Below are 12,724 nucleotides of genomic sequence, written 5' to 3' on the forward strand. Positions count from 1 at the left end.
AAGTATTACAATGTACGAAAATAAGTTCTGTGTTTTGAATCAGTATTTTGTACAACAGTATAAGCGATGCACTGCTGCATTAAATTTCTTAGGTATATGATTGCAACAGCAGAAGGTCAATACGACTTCATAGTATTACTTTTGAAAATTAGCCGCTGCTGGCCGTAATACTTCCATAATTAAAGCATAGCAAACATATCGGTACTGTTTGTATCGGCAACATTAAGAAGGAAGTGAATAGTAGAGTTTTCATTTTCCTGCCGAAACATATCACCACACGATGACGGCATAACTATCACAATGACTGTCAGCAAATTAAAAATTTTATAGAGAAATAAGTGTTATGAATTCCAAACGATTTAGCGCAATGGTAAAAAATACAAGTGCTTATTGTTGGTACTTCTGTAGATATCTATACATACACATACACACATTTATACAAAACACATTTATACATTTATACAAAACACCCACATTTATACACCTTTATACAAAACAAAATTTAATACATGTGTGGTTATCTGTTAGTTGTCCACAAAACGCACTGCGCCACTGAATCAAGAGACATTAGAGTAACCCTACCAACAAATTTGAATTCCGTTACGAGTATATGTAAATTGCAAGAACCAAAAAACTGACGTTTGACGTAGGTGCTGCTTTTTCTGAAAGGGCTTCGGTTTATTAACTAGAAAATTCCGGCAAGGTACCTTGGCCGTCTGGAAAATCTGACACATCTGGAAAATCTGGGCAGCTGCACATTTGACACGTATACCATGACGGCGCTGCACCGATACTCAACAAAAACACAACAGAAAAATGCGTTCAAAGCGCTATAATGAAATCCATAACTCAAACTGAACCGTACTATCTCCTCAGCGACTAAAACATCCAGTGTCCAATCAGCTAATAAGAAAACAAATCTATCAAGAAGAACTGGATCAAAAGTTCGTCTACACTACGGAAACGATAACGCCACTTCAAAGTACGCGGGAAATTTGAAACATTCGAAAACCCGACAATTTTCTTAAAATTTATGTGGGTCATTGTTTCACTCCATTCCAGTAGGGCGTTCAGCAGCTATTTTTATTTGCAGTTTTAAGGAGAAGTCCGCAGGGTTGACGTAGCCGTTTGCCGGTTCCAGTAGATTCTTAAAATGCAACTTACATGAATAATGAATAACCGACGGACCAGGGCAAAAGCTCGCACCTTCGTAAAGATGTAATCCGGAATTCCCCAGCTAGGACTTTCCTTGCAAAACAGACGAGAAATCGCTACAAAGTCGAAGAATATTAGATTAATGCCTGCTGTAATGCTGTTACGCTGACCGGATAAAGACGCATACTTTTCTGGAATGGTGCAGTTCCCTTTTTCCATGGCAGTAGGCGCAGTTCTGCGTGAAATTGACAGTTCCAAGTTGCCGATTTCGAACGACTCGTACATGACAAGTACATGCCCAAAGCCGCAGGTGCATCTGTATCCTCTTCGACATGAATGCACCTGCAATACGATACAGTGCAATAGCTTCGACGGGTTCGACCGTCGCCCAATTCAAAGTTTTTGTTTCTTGTACGGCAATCGCCTCACCATAGCAGGTTCCTAAGCGCAATGGGATCGCTCTCCATATACTCGTCCAGCTCCCTGACATCCGGAATCGTGAAATTAATCACACCATTAGCGCGACCATCTACGATGGCCAAAACACTACTTAAAACAATTCCGACGTACGCATAATCGAGCTAACTTTGTCGGGGCTTCGCGGGGAACGGCAACTGCGGTTTGATTGTTGCGTACTTGTAGTGGAAGATGTCCCGTTCTTCCGTTGGCAGCAACAAACCGCTCTGAATAAAAAAGTAAAGAAACATAACAATTCACCGAGCTCATATTATTTTATGACAGCGGTTCAATGTTTCCGCCTACGCCAGACTAATCTGTCGCCGAAAAGGCAAGCCCCAGTTTTTCATAACAAATAACTATCACGCGCATGCCAGCGGCTCTCATGGCGTCTTGCTCAACAACATTAAAAACCGGTGTGAAGGTCGTACCTTGACAGGCCCATCCAGAAGTTTACAACTTGTTAAGAGCGGAAAGCGGATGAGAAACAGCGCCTGACCCAACATTCCACGCCGATTAGCTGCGGAAGCGTCCACATTCGCTAGCGAGCACATGTATGTAGCCCATCTGCCACAAACAACAAAAACCGCAGTTAACATTGTCGTAAAGGATTTCTTTTTGTATCAGTAGGAGAGGACTGCGGAAAATGGTCTTACTTGTCAACCGACGAGCAAATTATGTCCTCATTGGCGGTCAATGTGTCACGCTGAAGAATAATGCGCAGTGCCTCGTGCCCAATCGCATTGAACTGCTCCGGTTCCCAGACAAATTTCGGCGATTCATCAATGATCGATAAACATTTCTCCAGGATACTCGGCGCAACGCTATCGTAATGGACCGCCTACGCAACAATCAGCATGTTATAGGGTAGAGTGGTTACCCAAATCCCGAAAAAAACCCACATCATCCAGAATATCCAGGCAGTTGTTGATGTTGAGGTCCTTCAGGACGAACTTAGTACAGATCAGACCTGTGCAGTTATTTTTAACTATTTAACGAAACGCGAGTTATTTTCGAGTTATCGAGAGTTATCGAGTTATAACGTAACTCTGAAGCGTAACTCGTACCCCCGAAAACTTAACTCTAGCGTAACTCGCCCAAAAATGGTATTTATTGTCTGTGGTAGCGTAACTCGCTGAATAACTCGAAACTCGGTTTACTTGCATTAATAGCGTAACTCGTAGCGTAACGCGCACGCTCCCTATAACTCCTAACTCTAACTATGGGTCAGTTTTCCATAACTGCACAGGTCTGGTACAGATGGCTACCAATATCGGTAGGTCGTACTTGTCGGCGCAGCCCAGAGTAGGGAAGACGTTATCGCTGGTAAGGTTCTCCACGGCATCGGTGTAAATAAAGCTGTACAATGGGCTGGGTTGTCAGAACGGTACTGCAAAGGCAACGAAACACTGCAGTCGTACAGACAGACATATTCACCTGAGCATGTTAGAGAAGGCTCCGGGAAGAATGTCGGGAATACTGATGGGAGCTGTACAGTCAGCGGGCAGACTTCCATAGAACATCGTATGGAAAACAGGGCTGCGAGCCATTATGAGCCTGCAGAAGTTGAAATAAAGACACTGATAGGTACAACTGCAAGGCAGCCAAACGGTTATGGCGATTATGGACGAGCCTTAAGGATTGCACAAACTGCACTCCCAGATGGAGAACTCACTTGTGGGCTGAAAAGATCTCCACTGCGCGATAATCCCGTCCCACCTGGAACTGAACATCGCTGGTGTCTTTACAGAGCAGCAGATGCTTTGCATAGTCACCAAGCTTCGCCACTTTGGCGCGACTTCCCGCGTCCGATGCTGTAATTGGCCGTTTTTGCGACATTGCTGCAGAAAGGGAAAGTGAACACTCAGATCACAGATTCACAGTCAACTGGGGTTCTGTACTTGCAGCGCAGCTAGAAGTACTTAAACAATACAGGCTTCAGAACAATCAAAAACGCTAGCAAACAAGTTTTCTCTGTCAGCAAGAATCGAAATTTCAAAAAGCGCGAGAAGATAACCAGGTAAAAATTGTACTAGTACTTAAAATCCTTTTTCGTCTTAACTCTTAAGAACTTAGTTCACTGCCGTCTGCCACTCACCCGTTGGCGGGAGATTGGCAGGCTATACTAACGCAAGGCGGAACTGCCGCGTAAGTAATTCCCTTGAAAGTGTAAACGTACAAAGATTCTTTAAAACACCATCAAAAAAGTGTAGTTCTGAGGCCTGAGCCACATTGTGCCTCAGTATTTGAGGAATTGTTAAATGGACGTTTAAATAAGGTAGAAATCTTATAATTATGATCTTCCAAAAGATCTTCAGCAACCACCTCTCGGCGGTCGTCGAACGGGCAGATTCGACTGGTTTGGCCGCACTTTAATCTACGGCAAGAACAACAGGGGTTACACCACCGCGCCCTGCAGTATGAACTACTGCTTCTGTTCGAATGGGAACGGAGTGTGGTGATTGTAATTTGGTTGCAGCGGGGGAATGGTGCTTGACGGGAATACCCACAAGTGTGTGACAAATGAACCCGACGTACTGTGGGCAAAAATTAAGCGCCATAGAGTGGTGCGCCCCAGCCGACCAACACGGCCCCGGCTCCGTAGGCGACGGCCAATATGTGCAATAATCATTCAATAATGTCGCCGATTGTGATCGACTTCCGGTCGGAGACAACAACTGCAAGTCGGTCGGTCAGATGCCATACTAATAGTTATCGACCAAGACATTTGCACAAAAAAAATTCCCTGTATGTAAGTACTGTAACTCTATCACGAATTCTAAATAAAAATGTTGAGATAAACGCACTAATTATCGTTAGCAATTTAGCACCCACAACTCCTTCTGTACGTTGTATATTGCTGAATCAATGTACAAGCGATGCTCTGCTACATTGAAGTTATTCTACTCGTACTAAAACTGCAGAAGGTCAGTCAAAATATGAAATTAATATGTTATTGTGGTTAGGTAATTGCCAATTTGCCACTACCTGCGTAATAACTGGAAAATATAGAAATTCAGAAAACATATCTGCACAGCATACAACAACAACAACAAAGCAAACAGCAGCATAAATACTTAAGTACTACGGGTAGTACTCTGTACGCTTTCAAAAACGCAATAATCTATAACTCAAACTAATTCTATCTACTCAGCGACTAAAACATCCAGTGTCTAATCAGCTAACAAACGGTCTTGGGCAACGTAACAAAAAACCTGGCAAGAAGAACTGGTTCGAAACTTCACTACGAAAAACGATAACGCAAGGAAACTTGGAACATTTACAAAAACCAAACTACAGTATTTAACATGTGTGTGGGCCACTGTCTAATGTTTCACTCCATTCCAGTAGGCAGTTCAGCAGTCATTTCAATTTGCAGTTTTAATGAGAAATCAGCAGGGTTGACGTAGCCGTTCGCCGGATCCAGTAGTTTCTTGAAATACAAATCTATGTGTGAATAATTTGAGTAACCAAGAATTCAGCGGGACAAGCTCTCACCTTCATACAGATATATTTCTGAAATCCCCAGCTAGGACTTCCCTTGCAAAACAGACGGGAAAAATCTACAAAATTGAAGAATATTGGGTTGCCTGATGTCACGCTAACCGCACACAGAAACATACTTAATTTCTTGACTGTTTCAGCTTCCGTTTTCCATGGTAGTAGGCACAATTCTGCATGAACTAAGCAGCTCCATGTTGCCGATTGCGGACGGCTGGTACACGCCAAGTAGAAGCCAAACGCCACAGACGCACCGTCGGTTTTCTTTTCGACCTGGATACACCTGCAATACGACGCATTGCACTAGCTTCCACCTTCGGCCACCTCAAAGCGTCCGTTTCCTCTGCGACAACCGCCTCACCAGTGCAGGTTTCTAACTGTAATGGCATCGCTGGCCGCATACGGTTCCGCCAGCTTCCTGATATCCGCAATCGTACAGCTAATGACACCAGAAGCGCGTAAATCTAAAACGGCCAAACCAATACCTAAAACATGGGAATAGTTTCCAACGCACGCTGAGAAAAACTAACTTTGTCGGGGCGCCGTGCTGAATGGAAGCCGAGGTTTGATTGTGGCGTACTTGTAGTGGAAGATGTCCCGTTCTTCCGATTTCAGCAACAAACCGCTCTGTGAAAAATAGACTCATATCAGCTGATGCCGGCGGTTCAATGTTTCCGCTTACGCCAGACTAATTGGCCCTTTCAGAAGGCCGGCGCAAGCCAATCTTAACAATAACGGCAATTATATCGCCCTTGCCAGCAGATTCAAGTCTTACTCATAAACATTTAAAAATCGGTGTGAAGGCCGTACCTTGACAGGCCCATCCAGCAGTTTATAATTGGTCAAAAGCGGAAAGCGAATGAGAAACAGCACCTCGCCCAGTATTTTACGCCGATTGGCGGCGGAAGCGCCCCAGTTCTTACGCGTGCACATGTTCGTAGCCCACCTGTCACAGGCAAAAGTGTCCGCAGACCGCAATAAGTGTCATTATACTCGTTACTCTCAACTGGTTTTCGTTAGTACATTATCTGTGTATCAGCATAAGAGAACTGCAAAAGTTCGCCTTACTTGTCAACCGACGAGCAAATTATATCTTCATTGGCGGTCAACGTGTCACGCTGAAGAATGATGCGCAATGCCTCGTGTCCAATCGCACTGAACTGCTCCAATTCCCAGATTATTTTTGGTGATTCATCAATGAGGGATAAACACTTCTCCAGGATACTCGGGGCAACAGTATCGTAATGAATCGCCTACGGAGCAATCAACTTATTGTAATTCGTATGGTAGCGGTCACCCAAGGTTCGAAACCCACATCATCCAGAATATCCAGGCAGTTGTTGATGTTGAGGTCCTTCAGGACGAAGTCAGTACACATAGATACCAACAACGGTAGATCGTACTTGTCCGCGCAGCCCAGCGTGGGGAAAACGTTTTCCTTGGTGAGGTTCTCCAAAGCATCAGTGTAGATGTAGCTGTACAATGGATTGTATCGTCATAATATAAAAGTACGTTATAAGTTATTCAAGTTTCAACGCAAGAAAAAAAATACCGTAGAATGACAGACGCGCTTACCTGAGCATGTTGGAGAAGGCTTCGGGAAGAACGTCGGGAATGTTGATGGGAGCTTTGCGCTTTTCGGGCAGACTTCCATAGAACATTGTATGGAATACAGGGCTGCGACCCATTATGGCTCTGCATAACGACATTGACAAGTTTCAAATGCTAAGCAGCCAAACGGGTGTGGCGATTATGGACGAGGATCGTACGAACTGCAATCCAGATGGAGAACTCACCTGTGGGCTGGAAAGATCTTCACAGCGCCATAATCATGTCCCACTCGGAACCGAACATCGCTAGTGTCTTTACAGAGCAGCAGATGCTTTGCATAGTCGCCAAGCTTCGCCACCTTGTTGCGACTTTCCGCGTCCGATGATTGTGCTGTAATTTGCCGTTTTTGCGACATAACTGGAGTCGGCAGGAAATGTGGACATTCAGATCACAGTCACTTGGGGGCTTGCAGTGCAGCCAGGTAGAAAGTATAGGCTTTTGAGGAATCGAAAACGCTTTTAAAGCAGTTTTCTTCATCAAAGAAATTTGAAAAAATCGCGACAAGTCACAACTGACAACGGAAAATCGTTTTCGTCCTGCTGCTAGCGTTGTAACCGATAAGTCACAAGTGTTCACAGTCACACTTCTCAGTTTACTGCCGTCTGTCACTCACCCGTTGGCGGTGGGGTTGACCCGCTATACTCGCAAGGTTGAACTGCCGCGGCAGTAGGCACTTCTTAGTCTTAGAATCAGCCGCTTTAAAACACCACTATAGTTCTTACAATAAGGCTGAATTAGCCAGATTGTGCCTCAGTATTTGACGGACACGATAAGTGGACGTTTAGATATGGTAGAAAATGAAACATAAATTAAATACTTATATCGTACTGATCTTCTATAAGATCTGCAGCAACCACCTCGGCGGTCGGCGAACGAGCGGACACGACTGTTGTGAACGCACCTTCTGCGGCAACATGACGAACGGAAATTACGCCACCGCGCCGTGTAGTCCTTATGAAATATTACTGCAGCTGCTAACGGAAACGTGCTGTGGTTAGATTTCGGGCTGGAGGTATGGTGTTCGGTGGGAATACTCACACGTGCGGGACCACGAACCCGACGTACTGCGACCAGAAACCGGCACATACCGACCAGAAAACCCGTCGGGGCAGTTGTTCGACTTCCGGTCGGAGGTCAGCAGCTGAACGTGGGTAGGTCCCAAACCATACTGTTTCCTAGACCGGCACTGTCTCGCAGGCGTAAATCACGTACTGTAGTCATACTTGAAGACACCTTTCGTGTTCACTCGAGTGCGCTTAATACAGAATTATAAAAGAACGTCAAGAGCAGTCTGTCCAATATAACAAGAATACACAATGTGCTTCCCTACTGGTGTACTTTGCATTGTGTTTTAAAGCTTAAAGAATGCCAACTGACAAACTGAATGCTGTCATGGATCTAACCGAGGTATATGAGATCCAGTGATCCACCCATTAATTACTTACATATTACACATTATCTGTATAACAGATTAGACAAAAACTTCGGTTTTCTGAATAATTGTACAAGCGAGTGTATCTGTACTGCTGCGCTAAAGTCATAATTACAAATTTAAAACTACAAAGTACAACGAAATACGGGGGTGAGGTGGCATGTTCAACAAGGTGCGTAAAATAAATTACAAAATATTCCCGTACGCCATTTTGTTTTTGGTTTTTCATTCCAAGTCTAATCAAGTACCGAAAATCTAGTAAGAACTGGTTTGAAATTCGTCTACGCACGCGAAAGCGCCATTTCAGAATGCACTGCGAAATGTTCACCCAAAAAACAATTTTTTCATCATGTACGTACGCGGGTCACTGTTTCATTCGATTCCAGAAGGAAGTTCAGCACGGACTTCGATCTGCAGCTTTAAGGAGAAGTCAGTAGGGCTGACGTAGCCGTTCGTCGGATCTAGAAATTCCTAACTACATGTACGTAAGTGGATCATGAGCACCCGGGGATTTAGGGCGAAACACGCTTAATACCTCCATTAAGATATATTTTGGGAATCCCCGGCTATTCCCGACATACATGAGACGTTTCACGGTTCACCCGTCTGCCACTCACCCGTTGGCGTACGGCTTGGTCCACGTTACTATACTAACGCAAAGGTGAAACTGCCGCGGCAGTAGTTTATACTCAAAAGTTAAAAACACAGTAGCGTAGTAATAATAACTTGACTTTTCCTCCAACTTTTTTCGATTAACTCAAGTTATTATTTAAGTGGCTATGCCTGTTCAGCCGGTGGGTGCTCAGTGCTCACCTGCAGAGTGCAGACATCCCCATCCGGACAGATACTCAGTTTCTGGTTGGACTTCACCAACTCGATGCCGATCGCTCAGAAGAAAACCATTAGTGCAGAGCTGGATGTGAACTTATTTGATTCTCACTTCGTTGCGCTTAGTACGTATAATGTGAAGTTCTAAAATAATCCGCGACTAACTCAAAGAATGTTGTACGAAAAATTCAAGATAGACAAGTATGTACATATTATCAAAATATACTCCTACAAGCTCTCGCACCTGTGTTTTCGATTCTAACAGAATTTGGACGCAACAACATAAATTAAAGAATTAATCGAAATCAGCGAGAAACACAATTGTATTTCCAAAAAAAATTTCACAAATCTGCAAATTACTCTACAACAACAACACAGTACACTATATTGTCATTCATTATTTACTTGAAACTAAATTTAATTACTGGTACAATCTGATAGTTATAACCCCTATACCAGTAAGTACTTATATAGATATTCTTGCAGAAGTTCAGTTTAGGACGTTCTGTAACTACAGAAAGGTAACTCCCAAAACGTCTTCGCTACAAAACGTCCCATGCGAAATTTCTCCACACCTGTACATGAATGCAAAACAAATACATAGAGGTATTTTGAGGTTCCACTACTTTGGCATGCTCAGGTATTGTATATCTATATAAGAAATGTTTCTATGTAGAAAAGGCACCGGTTGATTCGGTTCGTAGACAATTCTGGAAGATAAATAGTTATAGTTTGCTAACGATGAAAACAACGAAAAGTCTTCTACCGTACACCTCAATAGTTGAAAGCACTGCACATAAACACTACATACAGTACGACTGTACGAGTACAGTATTCGGCAGACGGCACTGCACCGGTAGGCATTATTATTACTTAAGTATTCAGAACGTTTTCATAAACACTAGCAGAATCCGTAACCAGAACTCCGGAAACATTCCCGATTCAGCAGAACATTGCATCTCAAAACTTATAAGCGCTTGGATCACCGGAAATTTAGCAACTAGGATTAGGACAAAATTCTGCACCACCCGAAAACGATAACGCCATTTCAAGATGCGAGGAAACTCACAACGTTTTAAATCAAAATTTTTTATCATTTCTGTGCGGGATCGGTGTTCCTCACACAGATACATCCACCGGCGCACTGCATGCATTCCATTCCACTTGGAAGTTCAGCCGTCATTTGAACCTGCAGTCTCAAAGAGAAGTCCTCCGGGTTGACGTAGCCTTTCGCCGGATCCAGTAATTCCTGAATATAACAGCCAAAGCGAACGAATCATATAACCAAGGTTTAACCGGTCAAAACCATTACCTCCATAGAGATATATTGCGGGAATCCCCAGCAGTTGCTGTCCTTTGCAAACAATCGGGAAAACGCTGCAACATTTAACGATTACCTTGCCAAGGTCACATTCACGGGGTTTGTGAGGCTACAATGACCGCACAGTTAACAAGCGTACGTCTTTTAAGTGGTGCAATTCCTGTTTTCCAAGGCAGCAGGTGGAACTCTGCCTTAACCAAGCACGTCCAGGAAGCCGCTCTCGGAGAGCCAGAACAGTTCAGATAGAAGCACAGAGTAGCACGCTGACCGTCAGTCTGCTTGTGAACCCCTATCTTCCTGCAAAACGAAGAATGTAAACGGCGTCAACCTTTGCATATTTTCCAACTGACTCAACCCCTCACCACAGCAGCTTTCTGACCGTTATGGGATCGCTGAACGCAAAAGCGTCCTGCATCTTTCTCACATCCGGAATTGTAAAGCTGATAACACCCTCAGCGCGCACGTCTAGAGATAAAGTACGATAAGACGTTTCGAAAAACACGGCTGGAATGCAATCGTCAGCGTACGCACTTTGTCGAGGCTCCGTACGGAACGGCAGCTGCGGTTTGATTGTAGCGTGCTTGTAGTGTAAGATATCCCAGCCATCCGATTGCAGCAGCAAACCGCTCTAACAAAATAAAACACAAAATTTCGTTTAAACTGACGCCGATGGCGCTTCAGTGATCTGCATACCGGTGGCTATGTTTTTTTTACGCTGCTGCAAAATAGAGGTGTCATGATGTCGATGATAAAATACTCTCTGTTTTATAATTAAGTATGTGCCTTCGCGAGAATGATCGGGTGCTCTTGACAACCAGCAACCAGGAATATCTCAAGAAGGCCAGGTTCGCTAATTTTTCTATTATAACTGCGTTGGATTAATTAGGATCAGCTCAGGCGTGAGAACAGAATAAGCCAGTGTGCGCTGTAAAGGCCGTACTAACCTTCACAGGTCCATCCAACAGTTGAGCATCGGTCAGGAGCGGAAAGCGGATGAGAAGAAACGCTTGGCCCAGTACTTCACGTCGGTTTGCCGAAGAAGCGTCCATGGCCTTTCGCTTGCACATATTCTCAGCCCACCTGCCAAAAACCGTCTAATAAAAGCCGCAGCTGTACCAAACTCACCCAACCGAGGCCAACTGCCGAAAATTTCATGGTTTACTTGTCAACAGACGCGCAAATGGTGTCTTCATTGGCGGTCAACGTGTCCCGTTGAAGGATAGTGCAAAGCGCCTCTTGTCCAATAGCACGGAACTGGTCTGACTTCCAGATGGTTGTGGCTGATTCATCAATCAGCGACAGACATTTCTCAAGGATGCTCGGCGCAGCACTTGCGTAGAGCACCGCCTACACAAAGATTCGCGATTTAGCTGCTACCAATATGTATAGCGGTGTCTGTACTCTGTAGTATAAGCAGTTCAGTCATGACGACATACGTCATCCAGAATATCCAAGCAGTTGTTGACGTTGAGTTTATTCATGATGTACTCAGTGCACAGGACTACCAACGATGGCAAGTCATACCTATCCGCGCAGCTCAGTGTGAGGAACACGTTATCCTTGGTGAAAGTCTGGACGGTATCGGTGTAGATGTAGCTGCAGAATTCGCTGTGTTGCCAGCAATGTCGTAACGATACGTCGATAAGAGTCCACACACACACAGTACCTGAGCATATTCGCGAAGACGTCGGGAATAATGTCGGGAATACTGATGGGAGCTGTGCCACTGTCGGGCAGACTTCCATAAAACATCGTATGGAATACAGGGCTGCGAAGACCCATTATGAGCCTGCACACGATCGCAAAGAAAACCAAATGGATTTGCTCGGCTATGGTCTATGGATAAGGATCCATCGTTACTCGTTAGCGATAATCAGTGCAGAGCTACCTGTGGGCTGGAAAGACCTTCTCAACGCCATAATGACGGCCGATCGCGAACTGAACATCGCTCATATCGTCGCAGAATAGCAGGTGCTTCGCACATTCCCCAAGCTTCGCTACCTTGGTGCGCCTTTCCGCGTCCGATGATTCTGTGGTACTCTCTGACATAATTGAAGTCTGTTGAGCAAACCAAAGAACACAGACGGTGATAGACTTGCTGTATTAACCAGCCAGAAAGTGAAATATAGGGGAGCTGTAAAAACACCGTAAATGATGGACAACGAAAAACATAAAAGGTAAAAAGAAAGCGTCGAACTCAAACAATAATTATGATATTGTTGTCAACTTGTCATTTATTTGTGTTTTCAATTTTTTTTAATTTTTTAAATTGCTGATTGTGCTGTGTTTTCAAATACTGTAGTGGCTCGCACATCTTGAACCACAGAGTTGGTATACGGGAAAAAACTCCATCCAATATACACACTCTAACGGGGCAAAATGCACGGCTATGAAATAATGTTTGATTTGATTTTAAGATG

At 44.2% G+C, this 12,724-nt stretch overlaps 3 protein-coding genes across 5 annotated transcripts; all 3 read right to left on the reverse strand.

Moving 5' to 3' along the window:
- Positions 1-675: 675 nt before the first annotated feature.
- LOC129592683 (BTB/POZ domain-containing protein 3-like) lies at positions 676-3,635 on the reverse strand. 3 transcript variants are annotated; one of them, XM_055488774.1, is made up of 11 exons: positions 3,287-3,635; positions 3,049-3,168; positions 2,866-2,970; positions 2,514-2,568; positions 2,268-2,452; positions 2,043-2,178; positions 1,742-1,838; positions 1,585-1,684; positions 1,343-1,497; positions 1,207-1,271; positions 676-1,147 (listed from the first exon to the last, which is right to left on the reverse strand). In XM_055488774.1, the coding sequence occupies exons 1-11, from the start codon at positions 3,448-3,450 to the stop codon at positions 1,049-1,051; spliced, it is 1,281 nt and encodes a 426-aa protein (XP_055344749.1). In that variant the 5' UTR covers positions 3,451-3,635; the 3' UTR covers positions 676-1,048. The 3 variants fall into 3 exon arrangements, with proteins under 3 accessions (XP_055344749.1, XP_055344751.1, XP_055344750.1); XM_055488776.1 differs by having other exon boundaries at positions 2,514-2,581; positions 2,899-3,001; positions 3,107-3,168; positions 3,287-3,418; XM_055488775.1 differs by having other exon boundaries at positions 2,514-2,581; positions 2,899-2,970; positions 3,287-3,418.
- Positions 3,636-4,651: 1,016 nt separating this feature from the next.
- Positions 4,652-7,251, reverse strand: LOC129592692 (BTB/POZ domain-containing protein 3-like). The gene is made up of 10 exons (XM_055488790.1): positions 6,909-7,251; positions 6,688-6,807; positions 6,428-6,587; positions 6,181-6,365; positions 5,923-6,058; positions 5,643-5,739; positions 5,474-5,576; positions 5,235-5,395; positions 5,110-5,174; positions 4,652-5,044 (listed from the first exon to the last, which is right to left on the reverse strand). The coding sequence occupies exons 1-10, from the start codon at positions 7,076-7,078 to the stop codon at positions 4,946-4,948; spliced, it is 1,296 nt and encodes a 431-aa protein (XP_055344765.1). The 5' UTR covers positions 7,079-7,251; the 3' UTR covers positions 4,652-4,945.
- Positions 7,252-9,868: 2,617 nt separating this feature from the next.
- On the reverse strand, positions 9,869-12,546 carry LOC129592674 (BTB/POZ domain-containing protein 1-like). The gene is made up of 10 exons (XM_055488765.1): positions 12,193-12,546; positions 11,971-12,093; positions 11,741-11,900; positions 11,467-11,651; positions 11,249-11,384; positions 10,836-10,932; positions 10,667-10,769; positions 10,444-10,601; positions 10,296-10,360; positions 9,869-10,232 (listed from the first exon to the last, which is right to left on the reverse strand). The coding sequence occupies exons 1-10, from the start codon at positions 12,351-12,353 to the stop codon at positions 10,077-10,079; spliced, it is 1,344 nt and encodes a 447-aa protein (XP_055344740.1). The 5' UTR covers positions 12,354-12,546; the 3' UTR covers positions 9,869-10,076.
- Between the last annotated feature and the right edge of the window lie 178 nt (positions 12,547-12,724).

This window comes from Paramacrobiotus metropolitanus, unplaced genomic scaffold, assembly GCF_019649055.1.
Source record: "Paramacrobiotus metropolitanus isolate TYO unplaced genomic scaffold, Prichtersi_v1.0 Parri_scaffold0000054, whole genome shotgun sequence".
Taxonomy (NCBI): domain Eukaryota; kingdom Metazoa; phylum Tardigrada; class Eutardigrada; order Parachela; family Macrobiotidae; genus Paramacrobiotus; species Paramacrobiotus metropolitanus.

What these genes read in the sequence shown, in the direction of transcription:
- LOC129592683 (XM_055488774.1), bottom strand. Translation starts at nt 3,450, where the DNA reads ATGTCGCAAAAACGGCCAATTACAGCATCGGACGCGGGAAGTCGCGCC. An exon ending in TTCTGGATGGGCCTGTCAAG is followed by an intron (nt 1,839 to 2,042) that starts GTACGACCTTCA and finishes TTTTTTATTCAG; the next exon opens with AGCGGTTTGTTGCTGCCAAC. An exon ending in AACTGCACCATTCCAGAAAA is followed by an intron (nt 1,272 to 1,342) that starts GTATGCGTCTTT and finishes TCGACTTTGTAG; the next exon opens with CGATTTCTCGTCTGTTTTGC.
- LOC129592692 (XM_055488790.1), bottom strand. Translation starts at nt 7,078, where the DNA reads ATGTCGCAAAAACGGCAAATTACAGCACAATCATCGGACGCGGAAAGT. An exon ending in AAGATCTTTCCAGCCCACAG is followed by an intron (nt 6,808 to 6,908) that starts GTGAGTTCTCCA and finishes GTCGTTATGCAG; the next exon opens with AGCCATAATGGGTCGCAGCC. An exon ending in GCCTGGATATTCTGGATGAT is followed by an intron (nt 6,366 to 6,427) that starts GTGGGTTTCGAA and finishes ATTGCTCCGTAG; the next exon opens with GCGATTCATTACGATACTGT.
- LOC129592674 (XM_055488765.1), bottom strand. Translation starts at nt 12,353, where the DNA reads ATGTCAGAGAGTACCACAGAATCATCGGACGCGGAAAGGCGCACCAAG. An exon ending in GCTTGGATATTCTGGATGAC is followed by an intron (nt 11,652 to 11,740) that starts GTATGTCGTCAT and finishes ATCTTTGTGTAG; the next exon opens with GCGGTGCTCTACGCAAGTGC. An exon ending in ATTTGCGCGTCTGTTGACAA is followed by an intron (nt 11,385 to 11,466) that starts GTAAACCATGAA and finishes GGTTTTTGGCAG; the next exon opens with GTGGGCTGAGAATATGTGCA.